The sequence below is a fragment of the Podarcis raffonei genome, chromosome 4, assembly GCF_027172205.1.
Source record: "Podarcis raffonei isolate rPodRaf1 chromosome 4, rPodRaf1.pri, whole genome shotgun sequence".
In the NCBI taxonomy this organism is placed as follows: Eukaryota; Metazoa; Chordata; class Lepidosauria; order Squamata; family Lacertidae; genus Podarcis; species Podarcis raffonei.
The window spans coordinates 93,969,297-93,989,046 of NC_070605.1; the positions used below are offsets into that span (position 1 = coordinate 93,969,297).

At 42.3% G+C, this 19,750-nt stretch overlaps 1 protein-coding gene across 6 annotated transcripts; it reads left to right on the forward strand.

Moving 5' to 3' along the window:
* Nucleotides 1–14,352: 14,352 nt before the first annotated feature.
* LOC128411938 (uncharacterized) lies at nt 14,353–18,315 on the forward strand. Of its 6 annotated transcripts, none has more exons than XR_008329975.1 (3): nt 14,353–14,729; nt 16,935–16,999; nt 18,043–18,315. XR_008329975.1 is itself a non-coding variant. In XM_053384563.1 (2 exons), exons 1-2 carry the CDS (start codon nt 15,570–15,572, stop codon nt 18,266–18,268), a joined length of 759 nt encoding a protein of 252 aa, XP_053240538.1. In that variant the 5' UTR covers nt 15,273–15,569; the 3' UTR covers nt 18,269–18,315. The 6 variants fall into 6 exon arrangements, 1 of the variants encoding a protein (XP_053240538.1); XR_008329973.1 differs by lacking the exon at nt 14,353–14,729 and adding an exon at nt 14,754–15,058; XR_008329976.1 differs by lacking the exon at nt 14,353–14,729 and adding an exon at nt 16,457–16,517.
* The last annotated feature ends 1,435 nt before the right edge of the window (nt 18,316–19,750 follow it).

A 19,750-nucleotide genomic window follows, 5' to 3' on the forward strand; every position in this document is an offset into this window, starting at 1 on the left:
TTATTGTAACAACCCGCAGTTCTAGAAGAGTATAGATTCAAAGAAGATGAATAAATGAATAAATTAAGTTAATTTGGATATGCAGAAGATGTTAAAAACAAATTTAAGGAACAGCAGAAAGAAGGAGATGGAAGTCAAGTTTTGAAATGTCAAAATGAATGTAAAATTTGTGACGTATAAAAATTGTGAAATGTATAAACTTAAAAAGTAGCAATAAATAAAATTGAAAAAGTAGTTGCTTTCAGCTGCTATAGGACACATCATCAGTTCACAGAGATTGTAAAGTAAGTGTAAATATGCATCTCATAAATAATAATAAATAATTCTTTTTTATATGTGCACCCAGGACTGCACATGTATTTCAAGAATACATGTGTGAGTGCAATTTGACACACACCAGATCAACATCATAACAAGGAAATTAGTATCTCTGGCACAGTATGAAAATAAGCCTTTGTAGTTTATATTATTAAATATTTTATTATACTTTTAATACTAAAAGTGATTTCAAGATTTCAAGAGTGGTTTGATTGTTAAATACCACTTTTTAGGTGATTTATATAGTGTGCAGTTGTACAGGTGTTGTAGCTTCTAAACAGAGACATCTGGATATTTACATTTTGAAAAAAACCTGTTTCTAACTTACCGTACACAATTCATTTTAGTTTCAATTTCTGAGATAAGGTCCAAGTAAATTATTGTGGGATGGGGTAATAACTGCAGAAAACAAATGTTGTGTAAACCTTAAACTTTTCTAGCACACATCAGCTTGCCAAACATAAATGAACTCAGCTCAAAGAGACTGATCAGTATCAGTCTGAATTCTATTACAGTAGACAAAAACCCAAGCCCACCAGACTAGTCAAGACATCTTAGCTCAAATATTATTTTCCAAAACTGAACACTGTTTTCCCCACCAACATCTGTGCTGTAGAGAGATTGTGTAGAGCTAGCATTGAAGGATTACATAAACTATATTGATCAATTAATTTCATATATTAAAATTCTCACTTTTCAGTTTGTGCCTGCTTTAGTGCATTAAACCAAAAAGAGCTCTCTTTTCATTTCTTCTCATTGGCATCTCCCCAAACTAATTATTCGGTTGTAACATCAAAGTTATGAGCTTTGAGGTGTGATCCTACGAACACTGACCCATGAACACTATTGAGACCTACTTCTGAGAAAACATTCACAAGGGTTTGGAAATGGACTTTAATGCAGCTGGGGAAGAGAAGACTCCAGACCATTTTTTGCTATTTATTAATTAAGTTAATTTTTTTTAAAAAAATTATTAATAATTTATTTACAACATAGTCCACAACAACTCATACATACAAACAAACTCACCACCATTGACAATTTAATTTTCAAAATTAAACTCCTATCCCCTTAAAGAAAACATAACATAAAAATAAAAGACTTCCTTTATCCTGTAAAAGGCCTCCTTATTTACTTTTTGTATATTGTTTCTTTTATATATTATTACAATTTTTCCTAGTTATGACTTAAAAAACCTGCAAAGTCTCCTGTTAATTTATTAACTTTCTGTACTGCCCTTCATCTGAGCGGTTTACAATATAAAACACCAAAATACATACCACAGTAACAAACCAAACAATACCCCCACACACACAGCACAACCTTTTCATGAACTGCCATTATCCTTCAATGCTTAAATTCTTATAACGTCACATACTTTTTGACATGACTGTCAGATGAAAAATTATAAGTACTGTAGTGCTAATGGATAACTGACGGTTTGGGGAGAGGAAGCGGTGCTATGTAGTAAAACATTTCTAATAAGCGTTCTCAGGCTCTTAAATTTGCACTAAAGCTGAGAATATGCTCACCTTAAAATGTTCTGCAATTAAGTTTAATAGTCTACTGATAATAATTTACTTTTCATTATATCACCACCGGCTCTAATTACGGCATTGAGAGTGTGCAAGTTGAGAGAATAAGCAGGTGGCATTTATTATCTAATGTGCGCCATTTGTCACTGTCTGCGCACACTGAAGTTGCCCATATCACCCAGAAATCACTCCAACATCCATCACCTTTCTGGAGACAAATGATAGCATTGTCCTCCTGCCCATATATGGGGTTCCATCCCATCATGCACCTGGCTTCCATTTCCTGCAATGCATCACCAGAAAGAAATCAAATGCGTGAGGAAGACAGAAATTATTGATTTGGGGAGAAAGGGAAAGATGGAATATCGCATGCCTCCATTTAAGAAGGTTGAGTAATCTGTGTTATCAGTTATAATTGACACTGGTTATACACAATTTGGTTGTGCAAATAGGGTCACGGGTGGGGAGGAGCAGAATGCGAATCACGTCGCAAACTTCATTTTGTGCTCCTCTTCTTGGCGTACAAACATAATATAATTTTAAAGATGCATTTTAAGGGTGCAGTTCTGTAAGCCCTTGCACAGTACACATGCTTAACAGCCATCAATTTCAGCCCATCACCTCTTTCTCCCTTTTCTTCGTAATGTAACACTAATGTCCCAAGAAATGAAACTGATCTGTAGAAAATGTAGCTTGAAAAAAGAGACATTGCACATACTTTTGCAAACCAAGAAATCTTTAATCAAAATATATGATTTAAAAAAAGCACAGTAGTGTGTTGTAGAGGAAGGAAGATTGTATATTTTGTTCCCTCCACAACACACTTCTGTACACTGACACCATATGAAAATATAATCTGAAGGAAAAACTAGCTTGATAGGTTTTGTTTCCATGTCCCAATCGCCGTGTTGTGGTTGGTCATGAAACCTTTCCCCATCCCAATCAAACTAATAGTCTGTTCTAACTCCCGTTTAATACATGGCAAGCGTCCGATTTTGTTTCAAGAGAGTCATTCTACCCGTTCCATAAACGTCTGTTCTTACGTTTACATTTTGTGCTTTCAGATACCTAAATACGAAATACAGCTTGGGCACATCAACAGATGAAAGGTGTCATCGTGTCGAAATAGCTGCTGGTGGCAACATGATTCCCTGATCACTATATTTTAAAAGGGAAAGTGGGAGATTTCTCCTCCCCCCCCCCCGTGCACCTGTCAAAACTGACACATTGCAAATGTATTTTGTACTTGAGTACGCAGCAAGAAGCGATCTTCAGGGAAGCGGGATTGGACTGGAAGACTTCTAGAGTTGTTCAGGCAAGGGAGGGGAGGGAAATTCTCTATGAAGTTCGCATTTAAAAATGAACCGCATTAGTTTGTGCTTTCTGAAGCAACGAGCAAATCAAAACACAGCTATCCTTTGAAGTTCGTGCATCTCTGAATTTTGTGAAGCAGCCCCTCCTAATAAAAAGAGGAAAGAAAATGCATGGTGAAAATAATATGCAAAAATTCCTTATATTTGGGAGCATTGCTCTTTAAAATGTGCGTATTGAGCAAAATTGCAATCCCCGGTCCCCCTCATGAATGGGGTTCAATAAACACACACTGAACCAGTCAGTGTAACATGCATGCAGCCCCAGACATCTAAGGGCATCACAGACCTGTTATTGCTAAAACTTGGGTGGCTGAATGCCACTTGCTCCTCTAAAAACCTGGTTGTGTTGTGTGATTTCAGCCTTTTTCTTATCCCCTGCTATGGATTGTAAAGGCCTTTGGCTATATACAATAAACTGATTGATTGATTGATTGATTGAGCAAAATTGTCTACAGAACTGTGTACATTAGCATAGTAAAATGTTGAACAATTTTCATGCAGACTTTTTTTCCCTTTTCCTTTCTTGTTCTTTAATGTAATGTCCAATAAATAGAAACATAATTTAGATAAGAGATATACATAAATATTCATACATTAAAAAGAAATTCTTAGACTATAGTTGGGCATTCAATATATTCTTTCAATTTCACTGAGAGTTTTTTTTAAAAAACTGACAGTAGTTTAAAGTCATAAGTATATTCTGGAATTTCTTTTGGAGTTTTCTTTAACTGAAAAAGGCATTTTTTTCCCAGTTATAATAGAGAAGCAGCAAAAGTTTTTGAGAAAACCAGCAGAGGGAAAGATAAACACTGCTGCTCACATCACCTTCTTGTCTCTCTCGTCACAATACTTAAGCATAAAGGTGTAATGACGCTTAACCCAACATGGAAGCTTAACTTTTTTAATTTGTCCTAGTCCCACACCAAATTCAGAACAAATCCATAACAACTTCAGAGTGCATTTTACCAAGTCCTTTTTGGGAGTCTTTCAATCTGTAGTGCTGTAAAAAGGTAAAGGTAAAGGTACCCCTGCCCGTACGGGCCAGTCTTGACAGACTCTAGGGTTGTACGCCCATCTCACTTAAGAGGCCGAGGGCCAGCGCTGTCCGGAGACACTTCCGGGTCACGTGGCCAGCGTGACAAAGCTGCATCTGGCGAGCCAGCGCAGCACACGGAAACGCCGTTTACCTTCCCGCCAGTAAGCGGTCCCTATTTATCTACTTGCACCCGGGGGTGCTTTTGAACTGCTAGGTAGGCAGGCGCTGGGACCAAGCAACGGGAGCGCACCCCGCCGCAGGGATTCGAACCACCGACCTTTCGATCAGCAAGCCCTAGGCGCTGAGGCTTTTACCCACAGCGCCACCCGCGTCCCGCGTAGTGATGTACATAAACACAAAAACAGGATGGCTTATTTCTGAATGAATAAATCAACCAAGGTAGCTTTAAAATAACTCCATTTGCATTACTGATTTTACTATAGATAATGGATGGGAGCAAAGGAGTATCAGTAATCAACATCTGCTTTGTTCCTTCAGTATGCAAAAAGTTAATCAGCCCAATCCATTAAATGCAGTTCATGCAGACTTTTAAAAATAAACACAGTGGAACCTCGGTTTTCAAACGTAATCCTTTCCAGAAGACAGTTTTACTTTTGAAACGTTCGAAAACTGAAAGCGGAAACCTCAATACAATAAGGAAACTCAGTACGGAAGCCGCATGGCACGTTCGGCTTCTGAAAATCATTTGAAAACCGAAGCAGTTACTTCTGGGTTTTCAACGTTCAAAGGCCAAAATGTGTGTCAACGGACATATCCAACAACCGCTGTAACTGATGTGGAAAAGTGGAGAACCAAACGGAAGACTAGAAAAATGAGAAACTGAGAGAAACCAACATTCACAGAGCTGAATCCCTAGCCCATGCCTGCTTTCCATGGGATTTAAATGCGTAATTCAACACTTGAAAGGAATTTACTAGGATTTGGGTGTGTGGGTGTTTTTTAAAGTACAGATCGCTTTACTTGTGAATGCTGTAAATGGGGGATAGAAAGAAGAAGAAGCTGTTTGTTTGTTTGTTTGCTTGCTTGTAAATTGAGCACCACTGATTTATAGGCAATGCAGATAGATTTCATTAAAACTGCAGATGCGGGAAATGCAAAAACAGCGGCGTTCAAAATTGCTTTGCATTAGACAGTTTTAGTTTCCTTAGTTGCACTGTTACATGTAGATCCTATGAGCTGCTAGGCTAGCAAAAATAGCTACACTGGCTCCCATTGACTAGCAGCCAGTAGCATGACTGTACCATTGCTTTATCCACGCACGGAATATATTCTACTAAGGATAAAATGCAGCTCATGGCTGTTGGGATATAGGATTTTGTGAGGATATAGGATTTTGTAGCCCAGCTACAGCAGCTACACCCAGCTACCAGATGCAGTTTAATGAGGCAGTGTGGTGTAATGGTTAGAGTGTCAGACTAGGATCCCCACTCAGCCATGAATCTTGCTGGGTGACCTTGGGCTAGTCACTGCCTCTCAGCCTAACCAACAGGGCTGTTGTGAGGATGAAATGGGGGGGGGGGGAGAAAACTTGTTATGCCACCTTGAGTGCGTCATAGAAAAAGGTGGGAGATGATAAAAAAATCAAAATAGATGTGCCTCCACACATGGCAGAAGTCTAGCAGAGCATTCAGTACGAAAAGGGGAGAAGGACACTTGCACCAAATCCTGTCTCGTTCCATCTGTGGCCTTGCCCACTTCAATAACACAACTTCATTCAGCGCTAACGGGATGAATCTCCCACATGGCAGATGTGGCAGAGGAGAGATTCAGTGCAAAAAAGTAGAATAATGACAAAAGTTACATCCTTCACTCTGAAATAGTAGAATATATCAGCATAAGAACTACATCCACACACACATAAAGTGAATCTTTTAAAAGAGGCCCTATGGAACATGGATACTCTGTATCCATGGGGCCTCTTTTAAAGGACTCACCCTGTATATATTTGTACTATTCAGGTTTATAGGTTACATTAATTTTACAATCATTTTAACATTTCAAAACTTGACTTCCTTCCCCCTCTTTCTGCAGTTCCTTAAAGTTATTTTTTAATATCCAAATTCACTTAATTTACTCATTTATTCATCTTCTTTAAATCTATACTCTTATGACACTGCAGGTCACTACAATAATCCTGCCAATGTTTTATCTGTTTGCAATTTATCTGGAAATATTCAATAAACCATTTCCATTCTTTTATAAAAAGTTTGTTATCTTGATTTCTAATTCTTCCGGTAAATTTCGCCATTTCTGCATATTCCATACGTTTTTGTATCCATTCTTCCTTTGCTGGGACTTCTGCTGCTTTCCATTTTGGGGCGAGTAGCCTTCTTGCTGCTGTAGTAGCATACATAAATCAATTTTTACACAATTTAGGCAGTTCTGTCCCTATAATTCCCAAACGAAAAGCTTCTAGGTGTTTCGGTTTTTTTACAAAGTTTATTTTAAACATCCTTTTCAATTCATTCTATATCATTTCCCAGTAAACTTTAACCTTACTACAAGTCCACCACATATGACCACATGCTTTACTGCTAACCAATTCACCAACTTAAACCAATGTAGTTGTGACTACATTGCCCACTTAAAGAACAAACTTTTTGAATGCTTTGATCAGTAGTTTGGCTATGAGCTTTTTCTCTCCAGTGAATATATCCTTAGGATGTTTAGGATACAGTACAGTTTTTTCTCACCGTGGTATTACATTGGTGTTTCCTGTATGACTTCACCAAGAGACACTCTGCTGCAGGTAATTTTAGATCTGATTGCAGTAATGGAGTTAAAAAAGTATTTATAAGTACAAACTATGACTTGATTTCCAATGTGAAAGAATAGTGTTAAACTAATCATTTTAGATATTTAAAATCTATACTGCCAACCTTTAATCATACAGAAGAAAATTGCTGTCAGGTCTCGTAATTTCTTGCCGTGATATCTTCCCGCAGGCTAGTTGCAAAAGAGGCAATTTAATTAAACTTACGTTTTCATTGAGTTCAAGTACTATTGTACTCAATGAAGTTAACTTCCGAGAAGAAAGACACGAATAGGATTTCACTATCAATATTCTCTTTACACAAATAAAAACCCTGGCATTCTTGAGAATTGTGCCACCCAAGTATTTGTATGAAAACTGATATTTAAATTAAGTATTCTGCCCAATTAGCAGCATCTTTTTTGTCAATAAAAAATGTTTTTACTCAAGAAATCCAATTGAGCAAAGGTAGAATCCTCTTCATATCTACTCAGCAATAGTTCAATGGGTCTCGAGGATTGCGGACTAACCGTTTACATCATTTCAATGGGATTACTCCTGGATACATGTAGAATTCGCAGCATTGAGGCTATAAATTTATACATGGATTTCAAGCCCTTCTAAAAGGGGCAGGTTGTTTTGCAGAAACACAATACGCAGTGTGATTTTATCATCCCGCTCTAAAAACGAAAGTGCTATTCCTGACCTTTTCTGCAATACAGTATTTAGTCATTACAACTATGTCACTAGATACCCGGGATTAAAATGTGACCACAGTAAGCCCCTAGATGTTTTATGCATTTTGCTGAATTGATGCAGCAAATGGCAAAACAATCTACAAGGTTAAATGTGTTGATTACATTCAAAAATATTGACACTTGACTGTGGCAACAAGACTGTGAACAAATTTACCTCTTGCATTTCTGGACAAGACTCCATGAAGAACTGCAGTGGTCTTCAAGGTATTACTCTGTTCTGCAGGGACAATTCTTCTTTTTAAAGATTCTTCAATCTTTTTATTATTATTATTATTATTATTATTATTATTATTATTATTATTATTATTATTTCTGGTCATCTTAAACAAGCAAAATAAATAAAACAAAAAAAGAATCTGGCTGCATCCCTTCATTTCTCCTTTATTCCTAACATGTGAGAAGAGGCAAGGAAAAAGGTGGTTAGATTGTCAGAAGCTGTTGACTTCATTTGCCCATATTTGTCCGCCCTGTCAAAAGGCGGTGAAGATAAGAGAAGTGGGATTTTCTTCTGCAGCTGAAAGATAAAGAATGCTGTGTCATGCAACTAGCTGAAGAAGACGGTGATTTCTAAACTGCATCATGCCCTTGTTTGAAGGCAGAGTTGGAACAAGAAAATGGAGGGGAACTAGCAGAGGGTCAAAGGGGCAAGTGTGAGGAAGGAAGGCAGGAAGGAACTCCCTTCAATGACCGGATGAAGATGAGATGGAAAGAGGGTTTCTACAGCTTACAACTTTCCTCCTATTGCCCAAGTCATTCTTCAAGTTGCTTTATAGAAGCTCATGAGATTGTATTGGAGCAGAGAGACTATTTCCATCATGGTGGTGGTCTCTGGCTTTGCAGCCTTCACTTAGCTTCCTTTTTCAGGCTGCTTCAGCCCTCCTGCGTTGTGGGTAGAAATTTCCCCTCAGAGAACTCTTGGAACTGATTGTTTTTCCAAGGAAATGGAGAATATCACATCTTTGTAAAATATGGGATAACCTCAGACCCTCTTGGTGTCCCAATTTTCCAGGGACAGCCCCAGATTTGCAAAAGCTTGTCCTGGTTTCTAATTTGAACCTTTTCCTTAGGACGTCCTTATTTTCATCGGAGAAATGTTGAGGGGTATGGAGTTATGTGACCCCTGATCCAAGGAGATACAACGTTTAGAAGGCATGTGAAGGCAGAGTAGGGTTTTTTTAAAAAAATGTTTAATGTCTTATTGTGTTTTTATATATGTTGAAAGCCACCCAGAGTGGCTGGGGCAATCCAGTCAGACGGTTGGGGTATAAATAATAAAATGATTACTATTATTATGGAATAGGACATCCCTATTTTCATTGGTGAAATGTTGGAGGGTATGTATCCTGTGTACCACTGTTGGCCATGGTTGTTAATTTTTGAAATGGTATTAATTTTGTTTACTAATAAGAAGCAGGGTAGTAAGTTTGACTAATTGTGAGTTTTCTTGCAGCAGGAGGCAACGTGTGTCCCTCCAGTGTTCTTGAACTCCCAACTTCCATTGTCCTAGCCAACATGGCTTTGTGGTGAGGGATGTTGGGCGTTGTAGTTAAACAGCTTCTAGAATAACATCTGGAGGGACAAGGATTACCAAGCCCAGCTCAAGAGGTACACAAGAGTATGTTTATAGCTGAAAGAATTGTTGACATGCCCCCCATATAGATAGATAGATGATAGATAGATAGATAGATAGATAGATAGATAGATGATAGATAGATAGATATAGATATAGATATCCCACTCTGGAAGAATGGCAGATGAAGATGATCGACTGTATGGGATTGGCAGAAATGACTGGCAGAATCCGTGACCAGGGAGAAGAGTCGGCGGAAGAAGACTGGAAGAAATTTAAGGCCTATTTACAGAAATATTGTAAAATTAAAGAATGTTGAATGAAGTTGGATTGAAATTAAGGGGTTTCCAGCTGTAATGTTTTGAGAGAAGGATTTGCTGAGTAAATAATTTGAATTGGAATACAAGAAGGGGAGGTATGAGGAGGTCAGGGAAATATGTCATTGAAAATTAAGTATTGAGAACTGTATGTGGTTTTTTTTGGTTTTTTCTTTTTGTTTGTATAAAATTGGAAACTTAATAAATATCTTTATTAAAAAAAGATATAGATATAGATATAGATATAGATATATACACACAAAGTATACTTTTCAAAGGATACTTGAAAAAGAAATAAGCTTTCAACGTCCACACAACTCTTCGCAATGGTTCTTCTCTTTGCCTGCATGTGCTGCATAGTGGGCTTGTGTTCGATTTAAAACAAGAAATGTTTGGATCAAACACTCACTCAGCAGCAAAGGTGCTTGGATGTACTAGGCAAATCACTCTTTCAGTTTAAGATGTGTGAGGATCGATCCCATACACCTCACTCCGACTTCCTTGGAGGTAGCAGGGTACAAAAGTAAGCAACTCTGACACATATACAAAATAACTGTCAACCATATAGCAGTCTTTATTGTATTCTAACATTCTTTTGGAAGGCATTGCCCATGGAAAATATAGAAATAAGAATTTAAGGAGCATTTGAACATATTGATGACACATCATAATGGTTCCAGCAGAAGAACCTTACCAGCATGTGTGCTTGGATTCACAAACTTAAATGTATTTAATTCCAGTGTTTCAGGTACTTTGGGTAGCTTTCTTCTGGAATAAACAAGTAAACATAATTACTCTAGAGTTAGAACACCCCTCAGACTTCTACAAAGAAAAGACCACGTAAAGAACCCCTTTTGGTACAAACAGCAGCTGAGGTGGCAAAAATGGATTTACTGAACTACTTCAGACTGGGTCAGATCTTGATTCACATGGATTCTCCATATCATTTTTAATTTTAAAAAAATCCACTTGAAGAGAATTGGGCTGTCTAGCATACTAGGCTAGGCTAGCTGCATGTACCAGGACTTGTATTTTTTGAATGGAAAAGAATTCATGCAGTCAGATATATACAGTTCAGACACTGGTTTGGGCCAGGAAATGGGGAAATAATACTGAACAGCAAGTGAAGAGAGAGGTTTGCCAAAGTCTTTTTAAAAGAAGGTATTAAAGAGCCCTTTGACTATGACCAAACACATGTGGAAGAAATGAGCCAATTTTACTGATCTTATGTCACTTGTTGTTCCACTGAAAAGAGGTCCTCTCTTAAAATTCAGTTGCCAAACACAGGTCTACCTGTGAGTTTGCAATCACTACTTACTCAACTCTGTATCCATAAGTTTTACAATCTAATTATTCCTATGTTTACTTTGAGGTGAGCCTCATCAAGTTGTGGCACTTATATCCATAAGTTTTACAATCTAATTATTCCTATGTTTACTTTGAGGTGAGCCTCATCAAGTTGTGGCACTTATATCCATAAGTTTTACAATCTAATTATTCCTATGTTTACTTTGAGGTGAGCCTCATCAAGTTGTGGCACTTATAGGAGAGTATCCTGAGATAACTTTCAGATAAATGTGTATTGAATTGTAGCCTTACTTGAGAGTAAGACCTGTTGAAATCAGTTGGATTTACTTATGAGTAAACATGGCTAGCTTCGGTCCATATATATACTTAGGAGCAAAAACTAACAGCTGCATCATTTCAGGTTTCAATGGGACTTACTGCCTGGAAGATCTCAGCCTTGAGTAGATGTGTTTTTGGACCAATGATTATTTTGAAAGTGAGCAAATATTCTGGTGGTCAACCTAATTTTTTACTTTCATTTTAAAGTTAGAGTGACATGAGTTGTGGACACTTGGATTGGTTTCATCATCAGTTAAATATATATGTGTTTGTGTGTGTACACACAAACACACACATATATATATATAAAACTTGATTTTCCCTTGCTAATGGATGCTATTTATTAAATTCTAAAGCTGCACACCATCATGCCCTCTTCTAAAATCTGGTTCAAAGCTCACATGTAAAAAAAAATATGTTATATTGGACACCATGGAAAGCAGTTTAAAAGTCTTCCTCAACTTTCTTTTCCACTTAGTTAGAAGAAAAAGTTCCAGGCTAGTAATATTATGGTGCAGTGTAATTTGATGCATGATGACTTGGAAGTAAGTTTGTGTCTTCCCATGAAAGTTTATCATGGTTGCATCTTAAACACACACTGCTTTACATATCTTTACTACCAGACAAATTAAAAGTACCATTTAAAGTTATGGAAACTATTTTTAGAAACACTATTCCTCAGGAATTTCTTTGAACTGCATGAAGTCATGTTAAGATATTTAGGATATAGAAAGCAGAACTGCTCATCAAGATACAAGGCAACATTTACACTTACTTTCCACATAAGCTTTTTGTTATGTATAAAATGGCACAAAATAAACTAAGTCATCTTATTTATTCATCGGGTTTAAGTGACTGAGATGACATCAGCACAAAAAAGAATGCTAAGCAAAAATACCTTAGCAATGTTTGGAATGCTAACATTTTCTCCATTTTTCTCAACAAAAATGGTCAGCTTTTGCTAGCTACTATTATTTCCTTTTGGTAATTTTTTTTTTAGTCGTGTTCTATACAGACTCAAAGGTAATCCTGGCACTTGAGCCCAGATCAACAGTTTGCTTTAGTGTGTATAATGTTGGTGGCCATCTTCCTCCCTGCTTTGGAGTCAGTGCTAAAAGTACAATGAAAAATGCGTGGCTAGTGATTATTTTGGTAACCATTCAAAAGTCAAAAGCAACTACAACATCGTGTTAACTTTTAAGAATCCGCTTTAGTTTGGACACACGTTTCTAGCAGTTTATAATATTAAAAGAGATGTAAATGCTCCGTAAAAAAAACAAACCCCATCAGACTTGTTGTTAAATGGTAAAACTTCGGTGGGCTTTGAAATTTGTACACGAACAATCAAAATGGACCGTTTCAAGCCAGCGGGATGTTTTAAAACTCTTTAATCGTACAAAACACGAGACTGGCGTAATTCTTCCCAGCTCTCCGGCGTGACATTGGAAGTTGGAAATGCGCGTCCACAGAAGGAGGATTTCCCTGGATTAAGTGTTAATGTAAGGTTAACAGTTGACTGGAGTTTCCTGCAAGCTGCAAACTATGAAACCTTTCGGGGTGTGTGTGTGTGTTTTAAAGTGAGAATGGGAAGTCGATGCGATCGAGAAAACAATCACTTTGTTTTGGAGAGGGGTGGGGGATGGGGGAGAGCGAGCGAGCCCCCCGCGCTCGCATCTGTTTGTGCGCTCCGGCTCCTCTTTGTAACGCTCGCGCAGAGTCACTTTCTGCGTGATCTAATGAAGGCAACCGAATTGCTGCAGTCAGGGGAGGTAAGCAATGCCTTACAATGAAACGCTAACCGTGCGTGTAAGCAGCCGAGGAGAGAGAGAGAGAGAGGGTGTGAGTTCGTAGCGAGGTGGGGGGAGGGCCGAGCTCCCCCCCCTCCCCAAACCAGGCTCCTCCTCGCCCTGGCCAATCTAACAAAAACAACCGTGAAAGAGTGAATGGGCCACTAACGGGAGTGAGCAAACACAACAGGAAGGGGGTGGGAGCTCGATGCTAAAGAGCCACCACCGCTCAGCATCCCCCCCCCGCTTTCCTCTTGCAGGAGCTTAGCAAGCCCCTCCGCCCCCCCATTCACCAAATAAAGAACCACCACCCGCCTCTTCTTCCCCCCACCCCACCCCAGGAGGGAGCTTACTCCGGAGTAACCTCGTTTTTCCTCCTGGCGCTGCGTTGTTACGCGCTGTAGCCACCCACGCTTTTGCAAGATGGGCCTTTGGTGAAGCGAGGCGACTTCGGTGGGTGGGTGTTTTAAAAGAAACTTCGGACACCAAAAGGAAGCCATGCCGTACATGCTGATCGCCCAGCGCCATTGGGATAAACGGGTTTAGCCACCTCTACCCCTCTCTCTAACCTCATGCACTTTCCAGGGAGTTAAGGTAGCGTTATAGTTAGGATCGTGCTTGCAAGGCCGTTGTGCGCCGAAGGACCTTTTTACGAAAGCAACTGCACAGCAGCCTTCGCAAGTTTTGCGGGCCACCGGCAAGCCTTTCTGAAGCCATCGCGAAGTTAACCCAGGAGGGCCTGCTTCGGGGCAAAGATGCTGCAGCCAAGCCAGGAGTTCGTTTCCCACGCTTCCACGCTCGAGCATCGCTGGCAGTTGGGAGCACGAGCATCTTTATTATTGAATAAAACCTTCGAAACTTAGGGCGGAAACAAAACTGGAGGGGTTTGCGATTTCCAGATTCCAACTCTTGATCGGAATGTGCCTAGGCTTTATTTTTATTTTTCGCATCTGCGTTCATTCATGGAACCGGCACGTTTCTTGGGGAATGTTGCACTGGAGCAAAAGAAAAAAGATGCTGCTGCTATTTGAGCGCAGTCAATAGCCTTCTTCTGCCACTGAATCGCCTCTCCCGCCTTAGCGTGGGAAGGGCGGGCGCAGCGGCGATAATAGTAGCAAGTAGTAACAGGAGGGGGGGAGGGGAGGGGTGGGGCGTGGCCTCGCCGGGCGTGGGCGGGGCGGCCTCTCCCGATTGGCCGCCGCGGCGCTCGGAAGCACTTTGTTTTCTATGCTAATGAGGGCGGAGCGGAGGCTTGTGGATATTTACGTTGAGGCGGGAGCCGCCGCCCTTCATTTCTCCACCCCCCCTCCGCTTTTATGCACATGGTTCTCTCTCCTCTCTCTCTTCCTCCCCCCCCTTCCCCAGCTCGCCTGATGCCGCCGCCCTCCTCCTCCTTCCCGCCACTTCTATGAGGGGAGAGGGGGTGGGGCGGGGAAAACGGGAGCGGCGGTTGGTTGGTCGGTTGGCCGTGAGGTGTTCCTCCCCCTCCCCACTCCACCCACCACCACCTTTTACGCGAGAGCCCCCTCACGCGCCACAGCCCGCGCGGCGGCTACTGCGGCGGCCGCTTCTTCGTGAGGGGATAGAGAGAGAGAGAAAGCGCGCTCTCTGCCTCATTGGCCGTGACTGGAAAGAGGTGGGTTCGGCCCGGAGAAGCGGCCGTGAGGGAACGAACGAACGCGAGGGGGGGCGGGGGCGGCGACGGAGATGGGAGAAGCAGCAGCGCATGGCGAGGCGGCGCGCGCGCGCCCCTCTCTCTCTCTCTCTCTCTCTGCGTGCGTAACGGCGGCGCCTCCCGCGCGACGGCTCCTCGCTCGCGCGCACGGGGGCGGGCGGGGCCGGAATGAGGGAGATTTGAAAAGGCCGCGCGGCGGCCGCTCGCAACTGCCGCCGCCGCCGCCGCCTCTCTTCCTCGCCGCTCGCTCAGGGCGTCCGGCGAGCGAGGAAGGACCTCGAGCGGGGAAGGTGCGTATGGAGGTAGTGGCTGGTGAGGGAAGGAGGAGGAGGCGGCCCGGCCGGCTCGGGCCGAGCAACTCCTCGGAACAAAAGCGGGCACATGGGGGAGAGAGGAGGGGGAGCGGCCGAGCTCACCACGCGGCCGTTAACCGCCTCAAGCGCGGTTCAAAAGTTTGGGGGTGGGGTGGGGGGCGCTTCCCCGCGTGGGCTTTTGTTCTGTGGGAGGGGCGGGGGCGGCGCCGTTGCCTCAGCGGGGCCCTGGCCGGGGCTGCGTGCGAGGCGGCTTAATCCCCCTCCTCGCCCGCTTTCCCTCTCACGCTATTTCTTTTCTCCCTTCGGTTCCCGCCGAAAACGGGGGGGGGGCGCGGAGAAGGAGCGCGTGTTTGAGGCGAGGGTCGCGGCGGGGGATGTAGGGAGCGGACGGCTTCCCTCCCCCGCCGCGAAGTCGCCCTGCGGTGGTGGCGGTTGTTGCGGGGCCGCGGCGGCGGCGCCATGTTGCCGAGGGGGGCGGGGCCGGGACATGGCGGCGGCTGCGCGTGCTGAGGCCGATTGTTCCCAGTTAGGCCGCGGCCATGTGGGAGCCGCCGTTGCCGCCACCACCCGAGAGGGGAAAGAGGGAGAGACCAAGAGGCGGGAGAGGGGGGGGAAGAAGCGCGGTAAGGGGGCCGTGCTGGTTTCCCCTTCGGGAACAGGGGGCGGAGGAGAGCAGCGCGAGGGCGGCCCAGGCCTGGGGCATAAAGGAAGTAAAGGGACGGCGGGCCTGGCCGGCTCGCGGGGGGGGGGGGGAGAGGAGGAGGGGGCGCGCGAGAAAGGGAAAATACGCCGCTCCAGTAGCCGAGCCCTGACCCGCCGCCACAGCGCCCCCTGGCGCCCCTGCTGGGCCCAGGCACCTCGCGGGCTCAGCACGTGCAAGCTCCGGAGAAGCCGCGGGCCCGGCTCGGGGGCGCCATTGTGCTCCCCATCTGCTTCCCGCCACCTTTACCCTCGCGGACCCCGCGCTGCTGCTGCCGCCGCCGCGCTCCTTCGGCGGCTCCCGCGCCTTTTTACCAACAGGTAGTTCTCCGAGAAAGGACCCGGGCTCTCGTGTGCGCATTGTGGCTCGGTGGGGCGGGGGAGGGGAAACACGCGACGGGGAAAGTGAGCCTTGGTTTTGTTTTCTTTGGGTGCTCAAGGCTGCTTTGTTTGCTCTCTCTCCGCGGTAGCGGGCCCGTGGAGGAGTTTGGGACGTAGATTTTCATTTTATTTTATTTCCCACCCCCCAAGAGGAAAGTTTCCCTTTGTCTAAGGGGGTAACTTTCGACTCGCTGCATCTTTCTGGGTACTTGGAGAAATGGAACATGCACATGTCCAAGAAAGAGGGAATTGGTTTCATTGTGCTATCGAAAGACAGAGATGTGCTGATCCTCAGAGAAAACTATAGCTTACAGACTCCCAACTGCTTTAAAAAAGCTTCAGCTTAATTCAAATGGTAAGGTGTAAATAATTTCATATCAATTGGAGCAGGAAGTCGATAGTGACTTTTAGCTATGGGATTTTGAAGTCTTTAAGCACTTTGTTTCACAACAATTGCTATTTAATAATGCCTCGATACACATTGGTAAGAACATGCTCATGCATGGTTATTTAATCTCCTGTTTTCTAAAACAAATCAACAGCATCCCACTATGATAAAATTGCCTTCCACTTTACTTACACATTATGCTGGCCATAGTTCTAATCTTGGTAACTGAATTATTGTTCTTCATGATCATTTAGTAGTTTAGAGAGTGGTAGATGAAAAACCAACAGAGGTAGGCCTCATCTGGTGCAGATTTGTTACCATTGTTACTATTGAAAAACCTGCTAATACTGGATATTAATAGAACTTTTTTTCTTTTTTTGCCAGGTGAAGCTTTGGAAATGAGAACATCCTCTTCATGCCAGAGTAATGTCAAAGTGCTTACAGTGCAGGTAGTGATATATAGAACCTACTGCAGTGAAGGCACTTGTAGCATTATGCTGGCAACTGCAGCAAAGGTTTTGGAAAGTTACTGTGTAATGGCCGCCACATGGTGACTGCTTTTTGTTCTAAGGTGCATCTAGTGCAGATAGTGAAGTAGATTAGCATCTACTGCCCTAAGTGCTCCTTCTGGCATAAGAAGTTGTATTTTCACCTAGTCATTCACACTGAATAAAAAATCTAGTAATGTTTTGCAGTCCTCTGTTAGTTTTGCATAGTTGCACTACAAGAAGAATGTAGTTGTGCAAATCTATGCAAAACTGATTGTGGCCTGTTATTGTCTACATATCAACATTTTAATGATTTCACTTTTAAGTTAACATAGGTCTCCAGAAGAGCAGTCAAAACAGCTTCTGTAGCGCTAAAGTGCTTATAGTGCAGGTAGTGATTCATAATCTACTGCATTAGGAGCACTTGAAGTTCTACAAGCTGTAGAACCTCAGTTTCACCCAGATTTTTCCTGTGTTCTGCTTTTCTATGTGTCTGTTGAACACTGTACTCTGGTTAGTTTTGCAGGTTTGCATCCAGCTGTATGATACTCTGCTGTGCAAATCCATGCAAAACTGACTGTGGCAGTGAAAAATCAATGAATAAGCGATAGGTTGTACCCCTTTCTACACAGGTTGGGATAAGTTGCAATGCTGTGTGTGTCAGTGGTATTGCACTTGTCCCGGCCTGTTGAGGTTGGTGGGGCTAGAGCCTGGAACAACTTTCCTTCTCAGCTGATGGTCCTGGAGCAACACAGAACAGTTAGCAATGGAATAGTTTCCCATTGCTTGCTGTGTTTGAGTGGAGTAACATGGTTGTACTGTTCCATGTTTGTGGTATACCAATTACTGTTTTCAAAATTCTCCTTGTAAAAGTTTTGCCACACCAAGCAACTTGCATAACCTGTAAATGATAGTGTTAAATAAATCACCAACTTTGTACTCGAAAATCAAAACAGGTGTTTTTATTTGTTACTGAAATTTAATTGATGTATTATCTACCATAGATGCTGTGCCACAGCAGCTGAAACAATCGGACGTTTTCCAGTCCAGTTTTTCAAAGCACCTACCAAAACACATTACATGGGAGCAGTGGCACATGCTTGGCAGCCTTCCTATGTCAAGAGTGAGGAGAGAATGTCAGGATGGGGGTATGAAATATCCTCTCGTTCTTTGATATGGCTGTTAGAAGCCACTGCCTCAGCACATGGGTTCATAAGATTTAGTCAATAATTACATGCTGTGTGATATTTGCATGGATATAATTAAATTCCATAATATATGCAGAAAAAGTGCTGTTACAAGCTTCAAGAAAAAATAGTAACTTGCAAATACTGGTCATCCTTTATATCTTTTGTTGTATCTGATACTGTATTGTCCTAAACTGTCAAGAGGCCTTTACAGTGGTACCTTGGGTTACATACGCTTCAGGTTACAGACTCTGCTAACCCAGAAATAGTACCTTGGATTAAGAAGTTTGCTTCAGGATGAGAACAGAAATTGTGCCCTGGCGGCAGCGGGAGGCCCCATTAGCTAAAGTGGTGCTTCAGGTTAAGAATGGACCTCCGGAACGAATTAAGTACTGTATTTTTTGCACCATAACACTCACTTTTTTCCTCCTAGAAAGTAAGGGGAAATGTCTGTGCGTGTTATGGAGGGAATGCCTATGGGTGGCATGCCTACGGATTTTCCTCCTCTAAAAACTATGTGCGTGTTATGATTGGGTGCGTGTTATAGAGCGAAAAATACGGCACTTAACCCGAGGTACCACTGTACTTTTGTGGAACTTTGTAAATTTAACTCAAAACCATAGTTACAATCAGCCAAAATTTAAATTGTTGAAATCACAATTTAGACCATGGAGAGTACCTCAAATAATAAAATTTACCATGTACGTAAGCTTAATTTTATAACTACACTAAAAGATGGAGCCATGTCCAAAGTAGTTTTAAATGCTACAATGAATTTTTTAATTACTCTTAATTAAGACTTTCCTTAATTACTAAAAGTACATTTTCCTTTGCAATAAAAAACACTGAAATAAAGTATGCTTAGGTACGTATTAGGCTACTGTGAGTACAAACGCACAAGAAACTAGCATAAAGCGACTTAAACTTGCACCAGATCGAAACCCTGCTCGGCAGTGGGGTTGCTCGCTGCAGCTCCGCCTAAACCTTGCAGAAGGAAAGCTAGCTTTTAGCATAGTGTTTAATGCTGTGTTGCGGTGTCACGTTAACAGTTGAACAAACCTAGGATCCAGCCTTTCTCCCCTGGAATGTCCCCTTTTAGGGGCTTACACTAGCCTCTGCTGTGCCAGATCAAGCAAGTTACACCCATGTATCCTCCACTAATCCAGGGTTGGAGACTTGATGCTAGTTTAGCGAGAAGCATTCCAGCTCTTGAAATCCACTTCATCCTAAAACCATCCCACCAAATATTGAATCGGGAATATCCCCCTGATCTTGTAATACAACACATGATTCTTCCGTAATTATTTAGGATTTGATTGCTGCTCACAGTTTTCTAGCCATGTGGAATGTGTGCATGTATTGACTGCAAGTTCTTTGATAGGTTTGGAAGCATTACTAAAACAGTCCCAACTATAATTTGACCTTGCTGCTAATACTCAAATTTATATTACGCACCCTTAACTGCAACTTGACTTAAGGTCATTTGTGGTTCGGAGCTTTGCTTTTTCAAGGAAAAAATGCTGGG